Here is a 27,004-nt window from a genome sequence, read left to right as displayed (position 1 = left end):
TTTTGATAGTGGAAGATTTTACTGAACTAGGTCACGTAGATTTTTTGTCCCTCTTTTAGGAGTTTTTCCACGATAAAATTCTAGTGTTTGATTATTTAATTTCTGTCATTATATTTGTTGTTTGGAGTATCTTTGCTATTGCCTATTTAATCACAAAGGTTGTGAAAAAATTATTTTTTGGTCCGCTGTTAGACTGGTTTCTTATTAAACCTCAGTTTTTCCAACAAAGTAGTATCAGAACCCATATTGTTTATCTCTGTACTGATTAAATTCAAGAAAATACTCATGGGCCAAATATGCATGGTCAAATTGACTTCCCAAAATTACTCGATTTGGACGAAGACCCTCATGGAAAATATGTTGTATAGCAAGGACTTGTATGATCCTGTGTAGGGAAATAAATCCAAAGGTACCAAATCCAATGCTGAATGGAAGAAGTTGAATTGGAAGGCAGTTGCTTTGATTAGGCAATGGCTCGATCTTAACATGTATCCACATGTTGACACTGAACGAATACAGAGAAGATGTGGAAGAAATTGAAAGAGTTATATGAGAGGAAGAATGTGCAAAATAAAGCATCCTTGATTAGGGAGCTTGTCAATATGAAGTATATTGAAGGTAAATCAATACCAGAGCACTTCATCATTTTTTAAGAGAAGGTGAACCAACTAACAAATAATGAGATCACTTTGAATGATGAGTTGCAAGTCTTGTTGTTGTTGAGTTTTTTGCCTGATAGTTAGAAAGTTCTGGTTGTGACACTGACTAATTTAGCTCCAAATAAAAAGTTGACATTAGCAATGGTTAAAGAGAACATGCTAAATGAAGAAGCCAGAAGAAGAGAGCGAGATTTGATTAACGCCTCCTCCTAGTCAGAAGCCCTTGTTTTAAAGTCACGGGGGAGAAGTCAAAGTTCTGACAGGTGAGAGATTCGAAGCAAGTCAAGAGGAAAGTACAAGCCAAGAAAGAAGTTCATTTGCCACCATTGTGGCAAGTCGGGGCATATCAAGAGGTATTGTAGGTTCTTAAAAAGAGAACAATTAAGGGAAAGAAACGAAGACAAAAGTAAAGATAGTGATAAAGAAACTGCTGCTATTGTTTATGAAGATGTTCTTATCACATATGATGAAAATTATGTGAATCTTGTCTGTGATGATTCCACTTGAATTATGAATTTTGGTGCTTCATGTCATGTCACTCCGAGGCGTAAATTTTTCACTTCTTATACTATTGGAAATTTTGGCAAGATCAAATTGGGAGATAAAGGAGTGTGTGATATCATTGGTATGGGTGATATGTGGCTTGAAACCAACATGTGATGCAAGTTGCAGTTGAAGAATGTTAAGCATGCGCCGAATATGCGGTTCAATCTTATTTCAGTGAAGGCATTGGATCAAGAGGGGTATTGCACTTCCTTTGGTAGTGAAAAATACAAAATTACCAAAGGGGCTCTTATTGTTGCTAAAGAAGACAATAGTCTCACTACTCTCTACCGGTTGCAAGCAAAGTTGTGCAAAGAAGAGATGAATGTAGCTGATGATTCCTCTTCTAATTTGTGGGATATGCGTCTTGGTCACTTTAATGAGAAAGGACTAAGCGTCTTAACCAAGAAGCACTCACTTTTCGTAAAAGGTACAACTTTAAATACTTGTACTCATTGTTTTGTTAGCTAAAGTATCATTTCATGGTTCTGAACCTCATAGGAGATCACATGTTCTAGATTTAGTTTACACTGATATTTGCACTATGGATGCTAAGATATACTAGGTGGTACATCATACTTTGTTACTTTTATTAATCATTATTCTCGAAAAGTATGGGCTTTTGTTTTTAAATTAAAAGACCAGCTGCTCGGTATCTTCAAATACTTTCATGCAAGTGTTGAAAGAAAAACAGGAAGAAAACTGAAATGTGTTTGAGCAGATAATGGTGGTGAATGCAGGGGTCCGTTTGAAGAATATTGTAAAGGACATGGAATCAAGTTTGAGAAGACGGTTCCTAAGACTACTCAACATAATGGAGTTGTAGAGAGAATGAATCGTACTATCAATGATAGAGTCAGGTGTATGCTCTCTCATGCAAAGTTGCCTAAATCCTTTTGGGCTGAAGTAATGAGGACTGCGGTAGATTTGATCAACCTTTCTCCTTCAGTTCCACTAAATGGTGATGTTCCAGAGAAAGTTTGGAGAGAAAAAGATATCTCCTATAGTTACTTGCGAGTGTTCAGATGCAGAGCTTTTATTTACATTCCAAGAGATGAAAGGTCCAAACTTGATGGAAAGTCAAAACAGTGTATTTTCAAGAGTTATGGTCACGAAAACTTTGGTTACAGACTATAAAATCCAGTGAGCAAAAAAAGAATTAAAATTCGAGATGTGATTTTTCTTGAAGACCAAACTATTGAAGATCTTGAGAAGACAGATAAGCTAACAATAATTGTTAGACGTTCTGCTGATGATGAACTTGGTCCTTCTACTAGACCTCTTGTTGATGAGGGAGATGTACAAGTTGATAATGATGAACCTACACCTCAACCTAAGGTGCCAGAAGCAGAAGTTTCACCAGATGTTGAAATTTCACCTGAACCATCAGTTGAGCTTGAATTGAGAAGATCTACTAGAGAGCATTATCCCTCTTAGAAATACTCTCCTCATGAGTATGTGATGAACACTGAGACTGAGGAGATAGAGAGCTACTAGGAAGCTATGTCTGATGAGCATAAGGAAGATTGATTGAAGGTCATGCAAGAAAAAATGAAATCATTGCATGAGAATCATACGTTTGAATTGGTGATGCTACCGAAGGGTAAGAGAGTATTCAAGAATAAATGGGTATTCAAATTGAAAGCGGATGAAAATGTGTCACAGCCAAGGTACTAAACTCGATTGGTTGTGAAAGGCTTTGAGCAAAAGAAAGGTATTGATTTTGAGGAGATTTTCTCTCCGGTTGTGAAGATGTCCTTTATTCGAGTTGTGCTTGGATTGGCGGCTAGCTTGGATTTAGAGGTTGAGCAGCTTGATGTGAAGACTACATTCCTTCACGATGACGTAGATAAAGAAATTTATATGGAGCAACTAGAGGGTTTCGAGGTTAAAGGAAGGGAACACCTTATATGTAAGTTGAAGAGCTTATATGAGTTGAAGCAAGCGTTAAGCCAGTGGTACACGAAATTTGATTCATTCATAGAAGGTCATGGGTATAGTAAGACTTCTTCTGATCATTGTGTGTATATTAAGAAATTTTCTGATTGTGATTTTATATTTCTCTTTCTTTATGTTGATGACATGTTGATTGTTGGTCATGAAATTAAGAAGATTGAAAGTCTTAAGAAAGACTTGAACAAATCCTTTGCTATGAAGAATTTGGGTCCTGCAAAGAAAATTCTTGGCATGAGTATCACTCGTGACAGGAAGAATGAAAAACTATGGTTATCGTAGAAAAAGTATATTAAGAAGGTTTTAGAGAGGTTTAGCATGAGTAATTCCAAACATGTTAGTATTCCACTTGCTAGTCATTTCAAGTTAAGTTCGCGGGAATGTCCTACAAGTGAGAAAGAGAAAGAAGAAATGAAGAAGATTCCATATGCATCTGCAGTTGGCAGTTTGATATATGCTATGGTTTCCACCAGGCCAGATATTGCTCATGTCGTTGGAGTTGTTAGTCGATTTTTCTCTAATCTTGGCAAGGAACACTAGCAAGCAGTGAAGTGGATTCTCAGATACCTTAATAGTACTTTCAGAGTTTGTTTATACTTTGGGAGTAGCCAACCTGTGTTGGATGGTTATACATATGTGGATATAGCTGGAAATCTTGATTCAAGAAAATATAATTTTGGTTATATGATGACTTTTGTAGGGGGAGCTGTGTCGTGGTAATCTCGACTTTAAAAATGTGTTGCTTTGTCCACTGCATAGATAGAATACATTGCTGTTGTTGAAGTTTCTAAGGAACTCTTATGGATAAAGAAAATTCTACAAGAGTTATGCATCAATCAAGAGAAGTTTATGTTATTTTGTGATAGCCAAAGTGCTATCTATCTCAGTAAGAATCCGAAGTTTTATTCTAGATCGAAGCACATAGAAGTAAGGTATCATTGGATATGTCAAGCGTTTGAGATGAAGTCATATGCATTTGAGAAGATCCATACTGATGATAATGGTTCAAATATGATGACAAAGAGCTTACTTGCAGTGAAATTTGATTTCTATAAAAAAAAGACGAATTTAGTGGAGCAGCCTATCCCTACTTGAGTTGATGAGGGAGAGATTTGTGAGTGGATCCCCAACTTTAAATAGGACCCACACAACTTTAAAACAAAAAAAATAAAATAAAATAAATAAAGCAAGTGGCTTTTAGGCCACAGTGAGAGGGAGAGAGAGATTTGAATCTTTCATTCTTTTTGAAAGAAAGAAAACGAAGCTCTTTACTTCGACGAAGAGAAGAAGAAAAATTGGGAAAAAATGGCATGTTATTTTGATCCGATTAAATCGGTAAATTTGCTCCATTTTTTATGAAATTTTAGTATGTTATTCTTAGTGTAAAGATGAACATTAGGATATAACTTATTAGTTGTATTGCCTTCTTTTTTATCTGATTTGAGATACACATTTTTGTGAAGAATTTATGTTAATTCCATCAGTTTTGATGATATATTTTAGATAGTTTATGCAATAAATGGCCATATAAAAATATAGGGAATGAATTAATATCAGATTAATTAAAATATATGCAATAAATGTCTATATATAAAATATAATATCATACTAGATATATATAAAAATTCAGGTGCTTATATAAAATATATATTAAAAATAAATAAAATAATATATATTTATACAAAGATATATAATGATTGATTTAGTAGTTAATTTTTTTATTACACATAATATTTTTAAAATATAATATGAATCTAATTTTGATACGACTATTAGTATAAAATAATTTTATACATATATCTAATTATGTAATAATATATTAATAAAAATATAAAAATATTTTTTGTATTCTAAAATTAATCATTATATATTTGTATTTAAATATATATATAATTTAATTTATTTTTAAAATATATTTTATATTTTAATATATATTTTATACATTAAAATTTATTAATTTTTATCAACACTTAATTATTAATTCAATTTTTTTAGTCTGATTCTTTTAATTTAGTAATTTAATATATTTTATTTTATACTTTTAAATATTAACGATAAACTGATCATAAAAATAATCAATTCTTACCATCCTCTAGTATTTTTCTATTATTTATTAATAATTGAGTTTGATGACATCTAACATGGTTGTTCAAAATAATATATATGTTGATGGAGGAAAGGATGATTCCTCAATCTTCATTCTCCAAAACTACGAGCAAAGATATATATGTGTTGTCACAAATGACAACCACGTCAGAAAATCCAAAATGGAAGCAATATTTGGGGCCATTTCTATCGTCATCAAAATTCAGAATATTAAATATAATCACAACTCAGCACTCGCAACTCGCAAGAGTGGTGAGTGGAAGACGCTGTTGTGTTGTCGTGTGCATGCAACAAACAAATATTCTCCGGCCGGCCAACGTTGGCAACCGGAAAATGACGTCATCCCCCAATCCGAATCTACGTGGCGCGCACAGGTATTAACGATAGTGGAAAGTGGAAACATCAAGCATGGAGCATTATTAATGATGCTGAGCTCATTCGTGTGAATCCTTTGACTCTCTGTAGCGCAACCCATACATAACATACCACAACAATTGCAATCATAAATTATACTTCTCTCTCTCTCTCTCTCTCTTTACGCTATATACACCAAAGTCTACCTCTTTTATTATAAACTATATGAATATTCATGATAATAAGTTAATAACTTAAAGTCCAATATTTTAAAAAATATATGTGGCCTTTATTTTTTTTTATTATAGTTCTAGTTTATGATTTCATGATGGGATGTTAAGTTTATTAGAGTTTTTTTTGTTGGGGGGGGGGGGGGGTGTTAAGGTTTTTTGCATTTGGAAGAGATTGGATTGGGTAAGGGTAATGGATTGCGTTGGGAATTTGGTTCCGTGATATTTTTTGGTTGCATATATATCAATATTTAAGCGGGAAAATAAAAAAGCTTCCAATTCCATTTCTCAAAGTAGCTTTCTAAGGTTCGTTTTTCTGTTTTTGTTTTTCAGAGTATAGTTTTTATTCTTCCCTTTTCGGCTTTTCCTTTTTTTTTCTTTCTAATTTGAAAGATTTAACTGCCGAGGAAAACGAGGAAGAAAATAACATAGTAAGAGGTAATAAACACACCAAGGTGTTTTTTTATTGCTTGTGTGATGATGATGATCATCATCAGTTTCCAGGGTATTCTTACATGGTTTTGATGATTTTGTTTTTTTGTTGAAAAAGTGATTTTGGTTTTGGTTTCCCGAAACGTGCATACCCAAACTAGTACGATTTTGGTTGTTACCTTATCTGGTTGAAAACAAACTAGTACAGTATCCTAGTTCCTAGATTCTGTTGCGTAACACGTTTGTACCTTTGTCTGCTGCTGAGGTAGAGGGACAAACTCAAAAGCCTTGGTTAATATACAAATCTCTACTTTTAATTTGTACTTAGTTGCTGTAATAATCTGAGTTTTCCTGGAATCAAAAGCTTATTTAAGTTTAACAAAGAAATATGAAATTCTTTTCATTTATCAATTTCCTTCATGATCCATTTTTCTCCCTTTGATTCTTGGACCTTGATTAATCTTTTGTTTTTCATTTGTTAATACTTGATTAAGAAGATTAAATTCTGGAGAGTATGCAACTTTAACAGTGTAACATAAAACTGTAATGTTCTCTTCTTTTCCCCCCTTGCCAAACACAAAATTGATCACATTTCAGTGAAATTCCGGTTACTTATACAGTGTTTTGGACTTTTGCTTACTTATGATGTTATCAAGAAATGCTTCTTTAATGCATTTTCTATCTTGAAAAAAAAAAACAGTGGATCTGTACGCTCATATGTGTTTGGAGCTGATTAAGTCAACTGCACTGGTCATTCTCAATCCATAGAGCATGAATTCTCCAACTTCACACTTTGTTCCCCCAAGAAGGATGGGAGTATATGATCCAATCCACCAGATTAGTATGTGGGAAGAGAATTTCAGAAGTAATGTTAGTTTAAGTGCATCAACGCTCTTAATTGATGATGCGGAGATTAAGTTTGACAATCAGGTGCAAGTTTGCAATTAATTCTTTTTTTCTCTCCCACAAACAATAATACACACCAATTTCACTTGCTAATCATGTCATTTTGGGCTGCTAAATACATAGTCAGAATATGCTTCTCATGGAATACCAGGAACATCTAAACAATATGACCAAGAAGCTAACAGACTTGCTGATAAGGTAAGACCATGTTTGGTTATACCTGACTAATATGAACTGGTTTCTACTTTTCTACTCTATGCAGAAACCATTAGCTATATATTTCGTAAATGTGTGATATTCAGTTTGAAGTTTGAACTTTATGTTTCTACTTCTGTAGATACTTTTATGTTTGGTCATCAGAAGATGTTGCCTTTGCTAGTAAATTTGTGTACTAAGTGATATTCTTAGCTATAATTATCATTTTGGCAACCTCATTCTAGAGGGTGTTGTTTTGAAATCATCATAACTGAATCTTTAGTAACGCTCTGCCATAGGAAGTCGCACCCTTTTAGTATTCTATTCTGCCTCCATCTTTAGCTGTATGGAGAAATTTTGAAACAGATAACATGGTGCTTAGTTATGGTTAAATGGGTTTAAACAATAAGAATTATGGCATAATTAACAGCTGTATAACTCTTAGCTTAATGCTAAGCGCTTGATCCTTCAAAAGCAATTTTGACCCACACCCACCAACAAATTCAGAGGTCCTATGGTTCCCAATTTTTTATGCCTGTCATGTATTCATACTCATTTTAGGGTTAGAAAGAAAAAAGGAATTAACAAGCTGAAACATGCAGATACAGAGACGCCTTGCACAAAATCGAGAGGCTGCTCGTAAGAGTCGTTTGCGCAAAAAGGTTTGAAAGGTTATACATTGAAAAACATGTTAGATGTGCAGCAAATGCTTAGATATACTAATTGTTCATGTGATTTGTGATATTTCTATGCAGGCCTATGTACAGCAACTAGAATCATGTCGCGTGAAGCTAATGCAGTTAGAGCAAGAGGTTGATCATGCAAAACAACAGGTGAAGTGAAAGGCATGAAGCTGAGTTTGATTCACTCCAGTTCCTGCTGTGGATCACTTCATATTTGTTCAATATATACTTGTTTTTTCTCGGATCTCTTTTCAATTTCTTGGGGCAACAAAACTGCAGGGATTACATATTGGTGGTACTGGATTGGGTTCTAATAGTTTGGGTTTTGCTGCCTCTTTAAATTCAGGTTTGTTTGTTATCATGCCGCTAGTGCTAGATATTGATTTGTCACTGATCTTGAGTTTTTTCTGTTACTGAGGTTGCACAATATGTTGGTGAAATCAGTATTTGAACTGTTTCTATGTCATTTTCATGCTGAATATACCTCTAAACTGAATATGCCTCAGATTAATATTAGGGAATTAACTGCAACTCTGTTCAGAAAGTTCTCAATAAGCTTTACTGCTACTACTTTTAAGCTCTTTCTAAAAACATCTAATTTGCAGGAATAGCAAACTTCGAGATGGAGTATGGACGTTGGCTAGAAGAGCGGAATAGACATACCTTGGCACTTAGAAATGCTTTAAGTTCTCATATGGGTGACGTAGAACTCGGAGAACTTGTAGATGGCACAATGAACCACTATTTTAAACTCTTTGGCATGAAATCTGCTGCTGCAAAAGCTGATGCTTTCTACGTTATGTCCGGCATGTGGAAATCATCAGCCGAACGATTTTTCTTCTGGATTGGAGGCTTTCGCCCCTCAGAAATTCTAAAGGTGATGCTTACTATCTAGTTAAATAAAAGATGTTGAGAAAGCTTCCTCATTGTGAATGAGAGCACCAGCTTAGCATGTAAATGGTGATATGATGATGCATTATTAATAATAAAAAAAAAAACTGTTTTGATTGCAGATTCTGGTACCTAGGATTGAAACCATGACAGAGCAACAAAGGTCAGACATAAGCAACCTTGGAAAATCTTGTCAGCAAGCAGAAGATGCCCTTTCACAAGGCATGGACAAACTTCAACAAATGGTTTCAGAATCTGTAGCAGCAGGACAACTTGAAGAACAAACTAACACTCCAAACATGTCTACTGCAATGGAGAGATTGGCAGCTCTAGTGAGCTTTGTGAACCAAGTAAGAAATTTACTTCACTTTCTTGAATGAAAACCCGTTAGTTATATTCAATTTAACTTCCACCGGTTTATTATTTGACCGCTGTGTCGGTGACAGTGATGATTGAACATAATTCTGCAATAAAGAATAACCCAATTTGATTTCAACAAATTTGTTTTAGAAGTGATGAAACTAGGAAACAATATAGTGTTGTTCCAACTCATGTTACTTAAAGGAAAAGAAAAGAAACAAAAGAAAGAAATGAAACATCTTCATTCACTAACTTGAAGATTGAGCAATAGAAAATTGAAGGAAGCTTTATTATGTTTGAAACTTGACAGGCTGATCATCTGCGACAGGAAACATTGCTGCAAATGTCTCGAATACTTACAAAACGGCAGGCTGCGAGGTGGCTTCTTGCCTTGGGGGAATATTTTCAACGCCTGCAAGCTTTGAGCTCTTTCTGGGCTAATCGTCCTTCCAAACCTGCTGAGTGCTTAATACCTTAGCCTTCAAAAAATACTGAGGCAACCTGTAACCAAGATTTCACTAAAATCAGCAACACAATTGTTTTTCTTACTCATTGTTTTTCATACACCGAGCTGATTCACTCTCACCTACTATTGAATGTGTTGTCAAACCCAGTTGATTTGCGCCTTATAACTCATTCAATGTTAGATGGGATTGAGCCAGCTTACTGGCTTGAGAAATGGAGAATACATATAACACACACCAGAGCCATGACTCATGGATTTGTGCCTAGGTTGCTCCTATTTTTCTGTTAGTCTTCTGTTACTTGGTTTGTAAATGCAGATGCCCATTTTACGAAAAGAAGTTTGTAACTATTCTATATGGGAGTTGGTCATGTAAGAAAGAATGTGTAAAGTTGTGTCCTTCTAAACAAGAAGCTTGTTTTGAACATGATACAGATTAGGTTAGGTATCATTTTAGATTTTTGGGCATTCAGGGATTGAACGTGTAAATATAGCTGAGGTAAGATAACAGAGGGTATGATATTCTCTCGATTAATCATAAAAATAATGATTTCTAATAAGTAATAACTAACGTATAATAATCCTCTATATTTATTCATAGGTCATTCATTAGTGATACAACTGAAAAACCACAGTTAATTCACATGATTCCTCGTGTGTTTCAATTACAGTATTAGAAAAAGTTTTGGCTCTTACTTTGAAAACATGTTCATTCACTGAACATGCAAATCGAAAACGAACTTCTGTTCGCAAATTTATTCGTTCTTTCCTGTAGGAATTGACATTACTATTTAGATTGAATGTAGCATTTAGATGATATTGAATCCAAAATATACATGCACAGTTCCACATTCAGTTTATAATGTACAGGTTTAAGAAAATAAAACTTCCTTAGCAATAGGTGAACACTATTTTTGTACTAACTTGTTCAGTGAACACTGAACAGTGCATTCTAATGATAAGGGTGTGAAATAAATAAAAACTTGTCAAGTGTAGCTTCGTTGCAGCAATATGGCTCCGTAGTCATGGTCTGCATTACATTCTTGATTTCTGGTTGAACCTTACAACTTGGATATAGCATAGTCCATGGCATCCACAACAAAATCTGCACATTTGGGATAGAAATCAGCCAAACACACTTTGCTAGAAGGTTTGGAGAAAGAATCTAGATCTTGCATTTTAATTAAAGATAACACCTAAAACATATACCTGCATCATCTTTGGTAAAACACATTGGTGGCTTAATTCTAAAGACATTTCCATGCAGTCCTCCTTTCCCAACTAGAACACCAAGCTCTTCAATTCATTGCAAGTAAATGGTTAGAAGTCTTTTAAGACATTAGAAAACAAATGCGAGCTTTGTATGCATTAAGTGATTTGGCGATTCTCATCTTACCTCTAAGTTTTTCGAATAATACAGCAGTTTCAGACTTTGCAGGTGTCTTCTCTTTTCGATCAGTAACCAACTCTACCCCAACCATTAAACCTCTTCCCCTCACATCTCCAATGACTAAACACCATATATAATAAAAACAAATTGCAGCAACATGAGAAGTTTAATAATGTCAACCCAAAGATTATGTTTCTATCTAATCAAGCATATATATGGATGCTAGATATATAGTTAACATGCAGTTGAACTACAATGCAGTAACAAAACAATGTTTTGAGAATGCAAGATTCAAGAAGACATACTTTCATGTTTTTGCATAAGCAATCTCAAACGCTCAAGCATGTGAGAACCAACATCAGCACAATGCGCCTGACGCTTCTCCTGATCAAGAACCCTGAGAACTGCAAGTCCCCCAGCAGAACAGACAGGGTTCCCACCAAAAGTGTTAAACTGAATCTTTTGATTCATCACACTTGCTATTTCTGGAGTTGTAACTACAGCTCCTAGCGGCAAACCATTGCCAATACCCTGATACATATTAACGTGAGATTTAGTGAAATAACTGCAGAAGAATTGGAAGTTACAATTCACCAAAATCAGTCCTACAAGAAGAAAAAACCGGAACAAAACATATTGTTCCAAAACACAAAATAGTGAATCTTGTATAAGAAAAACCAAGTTAAACTTCAGAATGCATGACAAACTTGCCAAGTTTCAGGAATTAGAGATATGGACCTTTGCCATGGTAACTATGTCAGGAATGACACCTTGTGTCTCAAATCCCCAATAGTGGCTTCCTGTACGACCAAACCCAGTTTGCACTTCATCAGCAATGCAGACACCACCAGACTTCCGCACAATGTCATAGACAAGATTTAAGTATCCAGGTGCTAGTTCAACTGCTCCTCCAACTCCCTAGTCCAAGTCATGAGGGAAAAAATTAAATAGAGAAGTACACTGACATGGTGTTCTAACTTCTAAGTAACATTTCCATTATTAGACATGATGTACGTACCTGAATTGTTTCAGCAATAAATCCAGCAACTCTTCCTGAAGTTCCATAGTCAATATGATCTTGAACATCTTTGGCATAACTCTTAGCATCAGGGCCAAAGATTCCACGGTATGGATCCGGATTCATAACATGATGAATTTCACCCTTAAATTTAAAAGTATTAAGAATAATTAGTATTTCACCATCTTTAATATAAAATATACAACTTTCATGATGCTATAATTACAACTAGATTGGTTTGGGGTAGTAATTGAAACTTGGAAGTTCTATTAACTTATTCGGATTTTCCTTCATACATTGGAAAGCAGAAAAAAAGGAAATCAATGGTAACAGTATATTAGTGACTGATTTTAAAGCTTTGCAACTTAATTTTTTATAAATCTGTTCAGAGGGAAAAATTATAATATTTATGATCATTTTCTTGGTGATAGTCCAACAACATCAACTAAGCATTATTCTACTAGAAAGAGTATAGGTTGCAAGTTGAAAAGGAAAAAGTGAGAAACTATTTTTCATTAAAAAAAGGCCTGATTGGTCATATCTCCATATCTGGAGATAAATAACGCAACTAATAATTCAGATTGAACTTTAAAAATGCCAACAAACCAAATGAAAACATTGTGATAAAATAAATATTCAGACAAACCTCTGGAATAGGGTACTTCCAGGTGTTGAGAGCAGTCAGGGCAATTGTACTAGAACTTCCCCCATGATATGCATTCCTCAAAGAAATCATACCAAGATTACCAGTGTATAAACGAGCCATCATCATTGCCAATTCGTTTGCTTCTGAGCCGGAATTTACAAAATAAACAACCTGCAATAAAAATAACAATCATTAAAAGAAGAAACACGAAAACAAAGAAGCTAAGCAATAAGCAATAAAGAGAAGATTGACCTTAAGGTTTCCAGGCATCTTTTGGGCCAAGGCCTCAGCAAAATCAGCAATTGCATGGTGTAGATATATGGTTGTAGCGTGTTGCAGAAGCTTGTTCTGCTCTGTGATAGCATTTAAAACTTGAGGATGGCAGTGTCCGCAAGAGACAGTAACTATGCCCGCAAAAGCATCAAGATAACGCCTTCCACTATCGTCAAAAAGATACTGCATTTTCCCCTCCACAATATTCAGCTGCACAAAACCAACACCAACCGTTAATTATCCATCACACCTCATATTTACATCCAACAAAGCTTCATCCCAATAGCATCGATGTTCATAAAAGAGGTGTGTGGAGAAAGTAACTAACTCACAGGTTTCTGATAGTAGTAGAACAAGGAAGGACCGAGGTATTTTTTGCGCTTGGCCAAGACTTCATCGGCGGAAGGTCCATGGTAGGGCCGGGGCTGGTAATCGAAGGGCGGAAGTTGTGGCGGCTCAACAGCGTTTGCGGTGGCTGCGGCGTAAGTTCCAATGGAAGAAGAGTAAGGTCGCGAATTGCTAGGCTTGGCTATTGCGACGGTTTTCTTGAGTAACGCTCGCATCGTTGCCATCGGAACTGAGAAGTGAGAAGAAGAAGAAGAAGAAGACGAGCGTGTGTTACTGTGTTATTTAAGTAGTGTTACTACTGAGTAAAATGGGGATCTCAGCTTCGCAATATGCTGACGTGGCATGAAATCACCAGACCCACCCTCAGTCCCTCCCTCATTGATTAATGATCTTAGCGAAGGTGGACATTAATTGATGCGATTCTCGAAATCAAACCTATTTTAAAGGAAAATTAATAGATGGTTAGGTACATGTAACATGTGTGTGCGTCAGTGTAAATGCATGTAAAAAATTAAATAAAAAAATTGACTCAAAAAATCGAAATATCGAATTGACAGATAAATAATAACAAAAAAATAATAAATTTTGACAATTCTCACATTTTTGAAAAATTAATTAATTCCTCGAGTTCACATGTAGCCAACAAAACAAACTAACAAAGTGGAAGAAGGTGACAACTGCCAATGGCAAAACAATTGTTGTTGTGATGATCACTGACGTGGGATCAAGCTGTCTTCAATTAGATGAGGCCAAGCCTTTTTAAATGGATTATCTTAATTTTTTAATTAGTTATCAAATATAATTTTTTATTATATAAAAATATATAATAAGAGATCATATTTTATAATATTAATTAAAAGAAAAATTTAAAAAATCTTCTCTTTTTGTATATTCTTTTTTTTTTCAATATGAATTATTGCATTATTTGTTAATTAGGTAAATTATCACCCTACTCTAAGGGTGGGTTTGGTAAAGCTTTTTTAAGAGGTGCACGTCATTTTGCGTTTGGTAAATTAAAAAGCCCAAGTGCTTGTGCTTACGGCTTTTAAAAGTTAGGGGTGCTTTTGAAAGCACCTAGGAGGGAGCTTTTCAAAGCTGGCTTATACTTACCAAATTTTTTTCATTTTCCCGTACGTATTTCCCGCTATTATATTGTCATTAAAATTCTCGTATATTTCTAACTTCTCATCCTAACCTTCACAAATTCTAACACAATCTTCATATATTTTTTATTTTTCAACCTAATCTTCACAAATTTCAATACAAATACATCTCTATCACATATTAGGTATGAATTTCTATTTATTTATGTTTTTTTTTTTTGCGTTAATTTTATATTTTTTCAGTAGATCTATTATGTTTGTTTTTCTCTGTTCTTTGAAACGGGAAGAGGTTGATCTGGTTTATGAAAACCAATCATAAAATTTTCTTTGCATGAACATTAGTCAAAATTATAATAACAACATGTATATACATATGTAAATATAGATATATAATTATAAGAGTAGTTTATTTGAGATAAGTGTCCTATTTTTTGTGATCTATAAAGGTGAACCAATATATATAGGTGGGTAATGAACGTACCCAGTATTAACATTGAATTACATACAAATTTTATTATTGACTAATGATAAATCTATTTATATTAGTACAGAGAATAAATCAAGTAAATATGTTAATTATTATGATGCTTATATAATAAAATAAATACTAAATATGTTAATTTAGTATTTTTAGTAATGATGTTTAGGATAAAATAAATTTTTATGATACTTATATAAAATTTTAAAGTTAAAAAATAAAAGAATTTATTTATTATATTTATGTTTATTATGAATTTTTTATTTTAACATTATTTTATTTTAAAATATTATATAAATTTTTAAAAAATTTAAAAAAAGAAATTATTTTTTGTTATAAACATGTTTATTATATTTTTTTTAACTTTTAAAAGCTGTTTTACCAAACACAATTGTGATGCTTGTACTTATTAAAAGTCATTTTTAATTTGATTTTACCAAACGCAAGTGCTGTAGCTTTTAAAAAGCTATCTTTTAAAAGACAGCTTTCATAAACTACTTTTAAAAAGCAAAAGCTTTACCAAACCCAGCCTAACAACACTTATAAATGATAGTGCTTGTTAGGTACGTGATACTAACTAATCATTTCTTTTATTCGATAAAGATGGATTGAGTATGATTGTATGAATAACTTTTGGATAAGCGGATCTTATCCTTAAGGTATAAAGAATACAACTCACCTAGGTATTTTTTAAAAAATGGTATAATATTCTATTTTTTATTATAATAATTAAAAAAATAAAATAAATACATTTAAATAGATTTAATATTTTTTTAAAATTGAACACATATTTAAAATATAAATTAAATAAAATTAAAATTTCAAATTTTAAATTTAAAATTTGAAATTTCTGTTTTAGTTTTATTATTTTTAATTATTAATAAATTATCATTTAAATACACTTCGAAAAATATAAATTCAGTAAAATTAAATATTTTAATTTTAAAATTTAAAAATAAATCTTAAAGATTTTAATTAACACACACTGCAAAAAACTCCTTAAAAGAGATGATAAAACTTTCAATCGAACCGTTATCCTCATAGAGCTGCATGTCGTCAGTGTGATTATTCGTCCACGCCGCCTTCCTCCTCGTCGCCGCCTTCTTCCTCGGCGCCACCGCATTATCCCCAGCACCGTTCGTTCGCTTCGCCGTTCCTCTGCAACGCCGTCGTCTGTCCCGCTCGTCCTTGGTATTGCCTTCCTCCTCGTCGCTTAGTCCCCAGCCTCATTTCGTCCTACTCCTCGTCGCGGTCGTCCTCATCAACGTCGCTAATCCTTCTGCGTTGGAAGTGGACCTCAGATATTTTGGATGTGTTTAAAAGAAAGTGATTCATAGTTAGCACATTTTAGTTATTCAATCACATTGATTTTACATGTCATGTAGCACATCCTAATTTGCATTGGAGAATGGTTTAGGTAGAATAACAACTTAAAGAATCACAATCCTCAAATTGTCAACATTGTTATATCTGTAGTTACCGCCATTGCAAGGGTTTAAATTTTTTATTTATGATTTTGAATGTTTTAGAAATATTTTGTGTATCACTTCATAATTTCAGATGTGTTACAATTGTTTTTTAATGTTTAAATTTAAATTTTAGATTTATGATTTTGGATGTGTTTCAAAAACATTTTCTGTATAATTTAATGGAAAAATCTCCTCTAACTTAATAATTTTAAATGTGTTACAATTGAAAAAGAGATTATGACCACTCCAAGAGTTGTAATAAACTCTAAAATTGCATTCCGATCATTATGAATCTTTTGGGAATTCTAAGTTATGTCGTTCAATTTGTTAGAATTTGTTAACAAATTTGTTATAGAGTTTGTTATAGTATTAAAACTAGAAAGTCGTAAAATAAATTCTGCATTTTATTAAAGGTACAATAAGTAAGGAATTAATTTTTTCTAAATGCACTGACTTTAAATTCTTTTTTTCTATAGATACAAATTAAAATATTGCAGCAGAATAAAAGAAAGAAAAAAATTGTGTTACAGAACATAGAAAAAGAAAACAATAACTAACTATGAAGTGGGTAGAAAATTAAAAAAATTTTAATTTTTAAAATTTAAATTAATTTTAATTATAAATGTGTATCTAAAAAATAAAAATATATTTTAATTAAATAATATTAAAAACTGAAACTAAATTTTATTGTACAAATAGCATTTTTCTAAAGCACAAGAGGAATCAAGTGTGGCTCCCTTAGTTGTCCACATAGCCGAATATTAGTCATAATGTACCCCTGTAATAGTTCCATTTTATACCATTAACAGTAAATAATAATGAAACTCAATTTTTTATATAAATATAATTCACAATTTAATACATAATTATAGAGAGATGTGAACAAAATATATAAGTTAAATGTAACCAATCTCAACAATGAGGCGAACTGAAAGCAATGGGAATCTACGTGTGGATATGAAATACACTAATAACTATTTAACACTAAAAAACATCTCAAGCATGGGGATGTAGCTCAGATGGTAGAGCGCTCGCTTAGCATGCGAGAGGTACGGGGATCGATACCCCGCATCTCCATTTTTTATTTTCATCTTAAGTTGAAAGTGCACAAATAATATTGCAGTTCAAGAACATATATATTCTGTGCAGAATCTTATATCTGTAACTAATTGATTTACAAGAATAACAGATTCATTAAATCAAAACTTGAATATTTAAATAATGATGACAAAGTCACATAACATACCACCTCATATGTGAACTGAGCTGCTAGTAACTAGTAAGCAAGTCAAATGTTGATGTGAATTACCAACTAATTTTTTAATTTTTCAGCTGAGGTTCTGCAAAATCTTGGAAACTATTTGAATGAGTTACAACAGTAATAGCAGATTTTGATTTGTCTCGTGAAGATCCCAAAGCATCTAGGAAGAACTTCTTGTTAGGGATAATACCATCTCTATCCATATGCTTCAGCAATTTATCCAAAAGCTCCTTCAAGTTGGCTTTAGTGTAAGCCCTATAAAGAAGCTTATATGTTGAAGCATCAGGGAACACTTGTAAGCTAATTGCCCTCTCCAACAGAGAATCTGCTTCCAATGGTAAACCATTTATGCAGTAAACATCAAGCATAGCATTTAGGGTTGATGGTTTTATCTGAGCCTTCGACTCAATTAGCCCTTCAAATAAATCTCTAGTTTTGGAAATGCAATCACAGTATCCATACATGTAGATGAGACTCTCGTGAGTGACAAAGCTTGGTTTATAACCCATGTCAGTCATTTTTCTAAAAACATTTTCTGCTTTCTCCTTTAGTCGTGCCTTGCCATAGTTCAGGATCATGGAATTAAACGTAGGCAGTGTTGGTTTCTGCTTGGACTTCAACAAACTCTTGAATACTTGTTCCATCTTATCGAATTCCTGCTTCTTGCCGTATGCATCGATGAGCAAATTAAAGGTAATCAAGTCAGGCTTACACTTATGGCTTTTCATTCGAGCAAGCACAGATTCCATTTCGCGGATCATTCCATTCTTTCCAAAAGCATCCATGACACCATTAAACGTGTATATATCAGGAGAAATGAGAGTCTCATCAAGATCCCTGAACAAAGAATTCACTTGATCTGAATTGCGCGCCTGCGCAAAAGCCCTCAAGAGAATGTTATAAGTAACAATGTTGGGCTTACAACGCTCCATTCCCTTCATCTTGTCAAAGTAGCCAAGAGCTTTGGCCAATGCCTTTGCCTTGTCCCGGGAATGAAGGTGAGCCGTGATAAGAGCATTATACACAGAAGTATCCGGGCGGCAACCGGAATTACGCATCTCCGAGAAAAGCCACATAGCCATCCTGGTTTGGCCTTTCTTTCCCATGACTGATATGAGCTTCGAGTAAACTCCATTGTCAGCAATATACCACCGTTGTTTCTGCATCCACCTGAAAACCTGAACGCCAAATTGAGTACTTAATAATTAATATAAGCATTCAAGAAATTAAAGAGCGGAACAATTAGGGTTTGTTACAATTGTAAAAGGGAAAGAGAGAGGGACCTCACCTCAATGCATTGTAGCCAGCTATCTTGTTTACCAAGTTCTTCGAAGAGCAAGAAGCAATGCTCGGTTCTCAGGTGCTTCACGTGCTTGTTCAGTGTCTTCAGGAGAGGCTCTCTCTCGGCGGTTATTTTCCCGGTCAGTAAACGAACCAGCTCTCGTCTCTCTTCCGATTGGTCGGTGTTATTCTTCCTCCGGGTCGGAACCGGGCCGCATGAGATTCGAACGGGTGGTATAGTCAAGCTTGGAAGGTTTGTAGTTGTCCTGTATTTGGCAAATGAAGAAGAAAGAACAGACATGGAAGCTTAGCTGAGTGGAGTTGCAGAATGCAGAGACTCGGATAACGTATTAAGTATTAACGTTTCATTCAGTTTACTTTCTGGGCTTTTTTTTTGGGCATGGGTTCCTTCCCTTTATCTGTTCGGCCTTTGTTTTACAATTGTTTTGAGTAAATGTGCTTTTTATTGTAATGAACATGGTAGTCAACTAGTCATACGGCCTCTCTCTGGTGAGGTTTGTATTTATTTGCGAGTGGAATTACTCAATTGCCCACTTTTTGAAGGACAACCTATGATACAATCTGCTGGGGTTATAATTTTTATTATCTTAATTTAAAGATAACTTATATTCTTATTTTATCAAATTTTTTATTTTAGAGAAACTTAATCCCAATCTGCATGCTCCACACCTGGATGATTTACTGGCAAGTATAGAACATGTTACACTTTTCTTGGATAAAGTCTTTTGACTCTTCAACACTATTATAATATGGTACAAAATCACATTAATCAGTTTCGATGAGTTCAACTGCTTGCTTCCCGTAGATCTTAAAATTACTTCAACTGAGGTCATTTGTGATTTGTCTCAAAAAATTTTTATTTTAAATCAATTGACAATGACATTGCGAAAGATACGAAAAGTAAAAGTCTAAGAACAAGAAATTACCACCTGGTCCACAGTCCACACCAATACATCATGCACATACCGCGACAAAAGAAACAAATTCTACAAAATCATGGTCGTAATGACGTTTATATTTTTACATACAAAATGACGAAAGTTGCGAGCTACATCAGAGCCGGCATATATTATTCTGAGGCTATGAATGCTTTTTTGTATTCTCGTGTTCTTTTGAAATTTCAGCTCACTAGTCACTATAATTCAAACGTCACAACTTCTAGGATTGTATAGTTTCGCTTACAACACCAAAGTTCCCTTCACTATGTCTTATACATTATATAAGCCTAGTAATTATATACATTACTCCTCATAGCAATTTGAACACCATTCCCTAATTAAAGATGATTTGTATAGCAATATTTCTAGTCTCTCTTGCTTGTCTCTGGCTATGGGGATTCACCAACAAGAACAAGAAATTACCTCCTGGTCCAAGAGGGTTACCAATTTTGGGTAGCCTTCATAAGTTGGGAGATAATCCTCATCTTGATCTTCACAAACTAGCACAAAAACATGGACCAATCATGTACCTGCGCCTAGGTTTGGTGCCAACCATTGTTGTCTCTTCTCCACAAGCTGCTGAACTCTTTCTTAAAACCCATGACCTTGTTTTTGCAAGTAGACCACCCCATGAAGCTGCAAAGTACATTGCATGGGAGCAGAGGAACATGAGTTTTGGTGAATATGGTCCTTATTGGCGCAACATGCGAAAGATGTGCACCTTGGAACTACTAAGCCAAACAAAGATTAACTCATTCAGACGCATGAGGCAAGAGGAGGTTGAATCATTGATCAACGTTCTTAGAGAAGCAGCAAAAGATGGAGTTGCTGTGGATGTCAGTGCTAAGGTTTCAACAGCGAGTGCTGACATGAGTTGTAGAATGGTTTTTGGGAAGAAATACGATGACAAAGACTTGGATGAGAAGGGTTTCAAGAGTGTTATACAAGAAGGGATGCAATTATCGGCAACTCCAAACATAGGTGATTATATTCCTTATATTGGTAAACTTGATCTTCAAGGCTTAACTAGGCGCATGAAGGCTGTGGGGAAAAAATTTGATGAGTTTTTTGAGAAAGTTATTGATGACCACTTGCAATCATCTGAGAACAGAGAAGATAAAGTTAAGGACTTTGTGGATGTCATGTTGGGCTTTCTAGGCACTGAGGAATCTGAATACCGTCTTGAACGCCCTAATATCAAAGCCATATTGCTGGTAAATGGAATCACATCTTATAATACTTGACCTAATTATTTTTGGACACTCGCCTTTAAGTTATGCATGTATGTGTGATTTGTTGTATGACCAATTTTTAAACCAAATTTGGTCTTGATATATGATTTTGGAAAAAGCTGTCAATGTGTGATCCATCCGTATATATGTATCTTAGGCAACTATTGGCACTGTAGATAACACCTTGTTGTATATATTTTATGACAGGATATGCTGGCAGGTTCAGTGGACACATCAGCAACGGCAATAGAGTGGGCACTTTCAGAGCTAATAAAGCATCCAAGAGTGATGAAAAAACTTCAAATAGAGTTAGAATCTGTGGTTGGTATGAAGAGAATGGTGGAGGAGTCAGACTTAGACAAGTTAGAATATTTGGACATGGTCATCAAGGAAACCATGAGGATCCATCCAGTGGCACCATTACTAATACCACACCAATCTATGGAAGATTGCATGGTTGGAGATTTCTTCATACCCAAGAAATCAAGAGTCATAATAAATGCATGGGCAATCATGAGGGACCCAAGTGCTTGGAGTGAGCCAGAGAAGTTCTGGCCGGAGAGATTTGAGGGAAGAGAGATTGACATCAAAGGTAGAGATTTCCAATTTATACCATTTGGGTCTGGGAGAAGAGGATGCCCTGGATTGCAGTTAGGTCTAACAGTGGTTCGGTTGGTGGTGGCACAACTTGTGCATTGCTTTGATTGGAAGTTACCAAATAAGATGTTGGCATCTGAATTGGACATGACTGAGGAGTTTGGTCTCACTATGCCAAGGGCCAATCATTTATTTGCGATACCTACTTATAGGCTTCAGAATGAAAGTGGTTAAGCAGTTGACAGTTGCCACAATTGTGGGATGGGGAGGATTACAATGTGTTGTTTTCCTTCTGTTGTTGCCAACATTTCTCTCACTTCGCAGGTTTAGTTTAGTTTCTGTTGTCTCATGCTCGACATATTAAGGTTTAGTTCAATAAGAATTAATAAATTTGATTGTATATAACCTGCTAAAATCTAAATAAAAATTTTATAAAATATATTGTGCTATATATCATAGGTAAACTATCAAAGTATCTGAAAGTTTATATTGTTGACAAAAATAATCTAAAAAATATCAACCACAAATAATCTTCTTAAGACAAAATCATAATACAAGTAATTAGATATTAAATATATATTAAAAAAATTTTAGAGATCATATTTTGATATAATTTTTTTCAAGTATAATTAAAAAATAAAAGGGTTTAATTTTTTTTAAGTTAATTTTTTTGGTGAATAACTGAAATATTTTTTGAAAAATGAAAAAAAGGGTTTAGAGTTTGAATTTTGTTTTATTTTTTTCATGCTCTTTCTAAATATTTACCCAAATATTCTTACAAAAATTATATCAAGACCTAAAGAAAATAAATAAATGAAACTTTATAAAACCTTGATTCTCTCACCATAATAGCTAATATTGGTGGTGATGACACTCCGAAGATCTTATAGTCCATTACATTGTGCTCATCATTGTACGAATAGATATTTCTTCTATACATGAAAATATCTTCCTATCAGAGAGTCTAAATTGGAATAGTGGGTCTAGTTGGAGCGACCGAGAGTGGTGCTGAACGTAGTATGAAAACGAAGAAATAAAGAGTAGACAGAGATATAGAGATTGGTAATTTGGTATAGCACTGTAGATGAAAATGAGAACACGTGATTGATTCACTCAACGCACAGCTACTTGTCTTTTTCATTTCCTCTGTGGTTGGAGAAAAAATAATCCCAGTGAGAAATTAATTATCATTTACCTTGACGAGTGCTCATCATTGTAACTTGTAAGAGAAGACATTTGATATTTCTCCAATCCATAAAGATATTTTCCTATCAGATAAAATCTAAATTGGAAGAGCAAGTCTGGTTGGAGGAGGGACCGATGGTGGTGTCCTACGTAGTTTGAAAAAGAACAAGAAATAAAGAGTATACATAGAGATTGTCGTAGGTAGTTGCAAGATAATAAGAGAAAATGACAACTGATTCACTCAACATTGAATCTAAGCAGCTACTTGTCTTTTCTTTCTTTTTTGGTTGTAATGTAAAATATCTACCGGAGAGTGGTCCGCCAAGATCAATGGCTGCTTTGTCTCAATGAATGTTGGATTGTGACTTCCCATTACCTAAGAACCGTTTTCACCATCTTATCCTCACTATTTCTGCAGTTTTTGGCTTTGGGAAGAAACTGAGTAACACTCTTGGAATCACAAGTAACAATCAGCTTTCTTTGAACCACCAATTCACTTTTTAAAATACCACTAACGCCTTACAAACACGGAACTTAAGTATCAACATTCAACACACCGAAAATTGTTCTGATGTTTTCCATAGCAATATTCTTGGTTTCTTTAACTTGTCTGTGGCTATGGGGATGCAGCAAGAAGGGTAAGAGATTACCTCCTGGTCCAAGAGGATTGCCAATCTTGGGGAGCCTTCACAAGCTGGGAGCTAACCCCCATCGCGTTCTGCACAAACTAGCACAAAAACATGGACCCATCATGTACCTGCGCCTAGGTTTTGTGCCAACCATTGTTGTTTCTTCATCCCAAGCTGCTGAATTGTTCCTCAAAACACATGACCATGTCTTTGCTAGCAGACCACCTATTGAAGCTGCAAAGTACATCTCTTGGGAGCAGAGAAATATGGTTTTTGCTGAATATGGCCCTTACTGGCGCAACATGCGTAAGATGTGCACATTGGAATTACTGAGCCACACCAAAATCAACTCCTTCAAAAGCATGAGGCAAGAGGAGGTTGACCTATTTATCAAGCTTATGAGAGAAACCGCCAGTGATGGAGTTGCTGTTGATCTTAGTGCCAAGGTTGCAGCACTAAGTGCAGACATGAGTTGTAGAATGATTTTGGGAAAGAAGTACATGGACGACGACTTGGACGAGAAAGGGTTCAAAGCTGTGATGCAAGAGATATTGTATTTGGCAGCAACTCCAAACATAGGTGACTTTATTCCTTACATAGGTGCACTTGATCTTCAAGGGTTAATTAAGCGCATGAAGAAAGTGCGCAAAATCTTTGATGACTTCCTTGACAAAGTTATACATGAGCACATGCTATCAGAAAACAAAAAAGACAAAGCTAAGGACTTTGTGGATGTCATGTTGAGCTTTGTTGGCACTGAAGAATCTGAATATCGTATGGAACAGCCTAATATCAAAGCAATATTGTTGGTAAACTACAAATAGTAGAGATTTTTCAAAGTCCTAACTTTTACAAGTAGATGTCATAGATTTCACTTACGCATGTTCCTTTATATCGCATTTTAATTTTCGTAGTTCCTACATAGGATATGCTGGTTGGTTCAATGGACACTTCAGCTACAGCAATTGAGTGGGCACTTTCAGAGCTAATAAAGCATCCAAGGGTGATGAAGAAAGTTCAAATGGAGTTGGAATCTGTGGTGGGTTTGAATAGGGTGGTGGAGGAGTCAGACTTGGACAAATTGGAGTATTTAGACATGGTCATCAAGGAAACCATGAGGATTCATCCAGTGGGACCATTACTAATACCACACCAATCTGTGGAAGATTGCATGGTTGCAGATTTCTTCATACCCAAAAATTCCAGGGTGATAATAAATGCATGGACAATTATGAGAGACCCAAGTGCTTGGACTGAGCCAGAGGAATTCTGGCCAGAGAGATTTGAGGGACAAGACATCGATGTTAAAGGGAAACACTTCCAACTGATACCATTTGGGTCTGGCAGAAGAGCATGTCCTGGATTACAGTTAGGGCTAACTGTGGTTCGATTAATGGTGGCACAACTTGTGCATTGCTTTGATTGGAAGTTACCAAATGGGATGTTGCCAAGTGAGTTGGACATGAATGAGGTGTTTGGCCTGACAATGCCTAGGGCCAATAATCTATTTGCCATTCCTACTTATCGGCTCAACAATGAAAGTGGTTAGGAAAACAATGTAATGGTATTTATATAATATTTCATTAGATCGACTAGAATGTGATTCGCTGATAGGAAAGACCTGGCGAAAAAAGGGAGAAAAGATTCGTTGGGAAATAAATTACCACTACATACTAGCAAAATCTAATACCAAACACAGAAAAATAAACACCACATATCAATAAATATTCATGTTCGAAATTTACCTCTGAACTAGTTACTTGTTTAGAATGAGAAGTCAAGCCATCTAGCATATCCTACATAGACCAAACATACATAGAAAAAGTGAAGAATATAAAATAATCTTTGTAGTCATAGAAAACAATTATCACTTCCGTACAGTTTTTTAGCCATCACCACGGTTTTAATCAAAACGAAAATCATGTATGTTCTCTTTCTTCTATCTTCTAGTTCTCTCCTTCATGTTATTCTCTTCTCTATTTTTTTTCTTTATTGTTGTCATGGATTGCTTGCATTAGAATGTCATTTCACTTGTATGTGAGTTGCATTTACAAGCTGACAGTTAGCTCAGTTAGTTAATCAGTTAGATGCACATGACTTATGTATGCCAATGTAGCAGTTAGGTAAGTGAATATAAGAGATACCTAGTTCCATTCCTCGCTTTTCTGCCATTGCTCTCTTAATGGTTACAGCTATTGACTTTTGTCAATTGTCTCTATCTTCATCTGCATTCTCTATTTTTTTTCCTTCTTTTTATGATAAAAAAAACATACTTAAGTTATCCAGCTAAATAAAGAATGAAGAGAAAATAGTAAGAAAAAAGAATGATGACAATGATTAAAAAAAAAAAGATAAAATGAAAAAAGAAAAGGAAGAAGCAAAACAAAGGGGCAAAAAAAAAAAAGAAAAGAAGAAAACGAGTTTATTAATTACATATTCAGCGAGGTCTTGATGTGCCTATTATAAGAGACAGCTTTTGTTTTCTCAATAAAGAATGAACGAAAAAATAGTAAGAAAAAAATGAAGATGATGATTAAAAAAGAAAGAAAGAAGAAAATGAGTTTATTGATTACATATTCAGCTAAAATGGTGTTGATGAGTCTAAATCAGACTATGTTCTGCAATATTTGTGGTTTTTTATTGGGAGGGATATTTGTGTCGAATTCCTCTCACTTTACTGTATCGAAATTTAACCTTTTCAAGATTGATTTTGTGGCTTTTACGAATTCTCTACCAACTCTTCTTTTTTATTTTGTTTTATTTTGTTAAAGTCAAAAGCTGCTTTTACAGCATTATTGCTTGCAGACTTTATTACTAATTAAATTAAGGGTCTTTTAAAAATGTGTCTTAAAAACAAAGAATGTTAATGAGCTCTCAAGAAAGTAAAGGGTACAGCGCTCTCTAAAAACCTAAATCATAAATTTTTTTAAATTCTAAATTTTAAATTATAAACTCTAAATCATAAATTATGAACTCTGAATCTTAGATTCTAAACCATAAGCCTTAAATTTTAACTTCTAAATCTAAGCCATTGAAATAAAATATAATAAATAGAGAATTTAGATCTGTTTAATGAACCATATTAGATGTATACCAAAATCAGTCATAGTACATTAAGATATAAAATACACACTAAAAATAATTTAAACTATACATATATTTATATACAAATATACAATGACTGATTTTGATGTGCAAATAGTATTGTTATTTAATTAACAAGGAGTATAACACTCCTTATTTACTAAAGGAGTGTTTAAGGATAATCCCTTAAAAACACATTTAGAAAAAAAGATAAATAGATACTTGACTTTTTAATTCGAAAACATATAAATCCTTGACTAATTAAAACTACAAAAA

General features: G+C 34.3%; 5 protein-coding genes, 1 long non-coding RNA gene and 1 other non-coding gene across 14 annotated transcripts; 4 read left to right on the top strand and 3 right to left on the bottom strand.

Annotated features, from left to right (window-relative positions):
- The first annotated feature begins 5,511 nt into the window (after positions 1 to 5,511).
- Positions 5,512 to 10,202, top strand: LOC107631122 (transcription factor TGA1). Of its 7 annotated transcripts, none has more exons than XM_088507797.1 (9): positions 5,512 to 5,635; positions 6,978 to 7,207; positions 7,307 to 7,381; positions 7,981 to 8,040; positions 8,134 to 8,211; positions 8,341 to 8,407; positions 8,667 to 8,938; positions 9,075 to 9,302; positions 9,623 to 10,202. In XM_088507797.1, the coding sequence occupies exons 2-9, from the start codon at positions 7,049 to 7,051 to the stop codon at positions 9,788 to 9,790; spliced, it is 1,107 nt and encodes a 368-aa protein (XP_088363923.1). In that variant the 5' UTR covers positions 5,512 to 5,635; positions 6,978 to 7,048; the 3' UTR covers positions 9,791 to 10,202. The 7 variants fall into 7 exon arrangements, with proteins under 7 accessions (XP_088363923.1, XP_020975028.1, XP_016189946.1 ...); XM_016334460.2 differs by lacking the exon at positions 5,512 to 5,635 and adding an exon at positions 5,715 to 6,283; XM_016334462.2 differs by lacking the exon at positions 5,512 to 5,635 and adding an exon at positions 5,771 to 6,151.
- Positions 10,203 to 10,565: 363 nt separating this feature from the next.
- Positions 10,566 to 14,181, bottom strand: AGT2 (alanine:glyoxylate aminotransferase 2). 2 transcript variants are annotated; one of them, XM_088507796.1, is made up of 10 exons: positions 14,050 to 14,181; positions 13,435 to 13,885; positions 13,082 to 13,312; positions 12,830 to 13,000; positions 12,184 to 12,327; positions 11,904 to 12,083; positions 11,471 to 11,696; positions 11,172 to 11,285; positions 10,985 to 11,071; positions 10,566 to 10,880 (listed from the first exon to the last, which is right to left on the bottom strand). In XM_088507796.1, exons 2-10 carry the CDS (start codon positions 13,672 to 13,674, stop codon positions 10,837 to 10,839), a joined length of 1,437 nt encoding a protein of 478 aa, XP_088363922.1. In that variant the 5' UTR covers positions 13,675 to 13,885; positions 14,050 to 14,181; the 3' UTR covers positions 10,566 to 10,836. The 2 variants fall into 2 exon arrangements, with proteins under 2 accessions (XP_088363922.1, XP_016189944.1); XM_016334458.3 differs by lacking the exon at positions 14,050 to 14,181 and having other exon boundaries at positions 13,435 to 13,992.
- A 3,323-nt stretch (positions 14,182 to 17,504) lies between these two features.
- On the top strand, positions 17,505 to 17,577 carry TRNAA-AGC (transfer RNA alanine (anticodon AGC)). Its single transcript has one exon. It is a non-coding gene; the product is annotated as a tRNA-Ala (tRNA).
- Positions 17,578 to 17,642: 65 nt separating this feature from the next.
- Positions 17,643 to 19,519, bottom strand: LOC148572438 (pentatricopeptide repeat-containing protein At4g39620, chloroplastic-like). The gene is made up of 2 exons (XM_088508508.1): positions 19,050 to 19,519; positions 17,643 to 18,939 (listed from the first exon to the last, which is right to left on the bottom strand). The coding sequence occupies exons 1-2, from the start codon at positions 19,341 to 19,343 to the stop codon at positions 17,821 to 17,823; spliced, it is 1,413 nt and encodes a 470-aa protein (XP_088364634.1). The 5' UTR covers positions 19,344 to 19,519; the 3' UTR covers positions 17,643 to 17,820.
- A 626-nt stretch (positions 19,520 to 20,145) lies between these two features.
- On the top strand, positions 20,146 to 22,232 carry LOC107631124 (cytochrome P450 71AU50). Its single transcript, XM_016334466.3, has 2 exons — positions 20,146 to 21,215; positions 21,441 to 22,232. The coding sequence occupies exons 1-2, from the start codon at positions 20,346 to 20,348 to the stop codon at positions 22,062 to 22,064; spliced, it is 1,494 nt and encodes a 497-aa protein (XP_016189952.1). The 5' UTR covers positions 20,146 to 20,345; the 3' UTR covers positions 22,065 to 22,232.
- A 771-nt stretch (positions 22,233 to 23,003) lies between these two features.
- On the top strand, positions 23,004 to 25,304 carry LOC107631125 (cytochrome P450 71AU50). Its single transcript, XM_016334467.3, has 2 exons — positions 23,004 to 24,453; positions 24,570 to 25,304. The coding sequence occupies exons 1-2, from the start codon at positions 23,587 to 23,589 to the stop codon at positions 25,191 to 25,193; spliced, it is 1,491 nt and encodes a 496-aa protein (XP_016189953.1). The 5' UTR covers positions 23,004 to 23,586; the 3' UTR covers positions 25,194 to 25,304.
- On the bottom strand, positions 25,133 to 25,889 carry LOC110270324 (uncharacterized). The gene is made up of 3 exons (XR_002359728.2): positions 25,789 to 25,889; positions 25,390 to 25,440; positions 25,133 to 25,265 (listed from the first exon to the last, which is right to left on the bottom strand). It is a non-coding gene; the product is annotated as an uncharacterized LOC110270324 (long non-coding RNA).
- Between the last annotated feature and the right edge of the window lie 1,115 nt (positions 25,890 to 27,004).

Source organism: Arachis ipaensis, chromosome B3, assembly GCF_059453495.1.
Source record: "Arachis ipaensis isolate K30076 ecotype BB chromosome B3, ASM5945349v1, whole genome shotgun sequence".
Lineage (NCBI taxonomy): Eukaryota > Viridiplantae > Streptophyta > Magnoliopsida > Fabales > Fabaceae > Arachis > Arachis ipaensis.
Note: the sequence above shows the minus strand (reverse complement) of the source record. Positions and strands in the feature narration are given on the sequence as shown.

What these genes read in the sequence shown, in the direction of transcription:
- AGT2 (XM_088507796.1), bottom strand. Translation starts at nt 13,674, where the DNA reads ATGGCAACGATGCGAGCGTTACTCAAGAAAACCGTCGCAATAGCCAAG. An exon ending in GGAAGTACCCTATTCCAGAG is followed by an intron (nt 12,328 to 12,829) that starts GTTTGTCTGAAT and finishes TTTAAATTTAAG; the next exon opens with GGTGAAATTCATCATGTTAT. An exon ending in TTATTGCTGAAACAATTCAG is followed by an intron (nt 12,084 to 12,183) that starts GTACGTACATCA and finishes GACTTGGACTAG; the next exon opens with GGAGTTGGAGGAGCAGTTGA.
- LOC107631124 (XM_016334466.3), top strand. Translation starts at nt 20,346, where the DNA reads ATGATTTGTATAGCAATATTTCTAGTCTCTCTTGCTTGTCTCTGGCTA. An exon ending in ATATCAAAGCCATATTGCTG is followed by an intron (nt 21,216 to 21,440) that starts GTAAATGGAATC and finishes ATTTTATGACAG; the next exon opens with GATATGCTGGCAGGTTCAGT.
- LOC148572438 (XM_088508508.1), bottom strand. Translation starts at nt 19,343, where the DNA reads ATGTCTGTTCTTTCTTCTTCATTTGCCAAATACAGGACAACTACAAAC. An exon ending in GCTGGCTACAATGCATTGAG is followed by an intron (nt 18,940 to 19,049) that starts GTGAGGTCCCTC and finishes TTTGGCGTTCAG; the next exon opens with GTTTTCAGGTGGATGCAGAA.
- LOC107631125 (XM_016334467.3), top strand. Translation starts at nt 23,587, where the DNA reads ATGTTTTCCATAGCAATATTCTTGGTTTCTTTAACTTGTCTGTGGCTA. An exon ending in ATATCAAAGCAATATTGTTG is followed by an intron (nt 24,454 to 24,569) that starts GTAAACTACAAA and finishes GTTCCTACATAG; the next exon opens with GATATGCTGGTTGGTTCAAT.
- LOC107631122 (XM_088507797.1), top strand. Translation starts at nt 7,049, where the DNA reads ATGAATTCTCCAACTTCACACTTTGTTCCCCCAAGAAGGATGGGAGTA. An exon ending in AGAGTCGTTTGCGCAAAAAG is followed by an intron (nt 8,041 to 8,133) that starts GTTTGAAAGGTT and finishes ATTTCTATGCAG; the next exon opens with GCCTATGTACAGCAACTAGA. An exon ending in GCCCCTCAGAAATTCTAAAG is followed by an intron (nt 8,939 to 9,074) that starts GTGATGCTTACT and finishes TTTTGATTGCAG; the next exon opens with ATTCTGGTACCTAGGATTGA.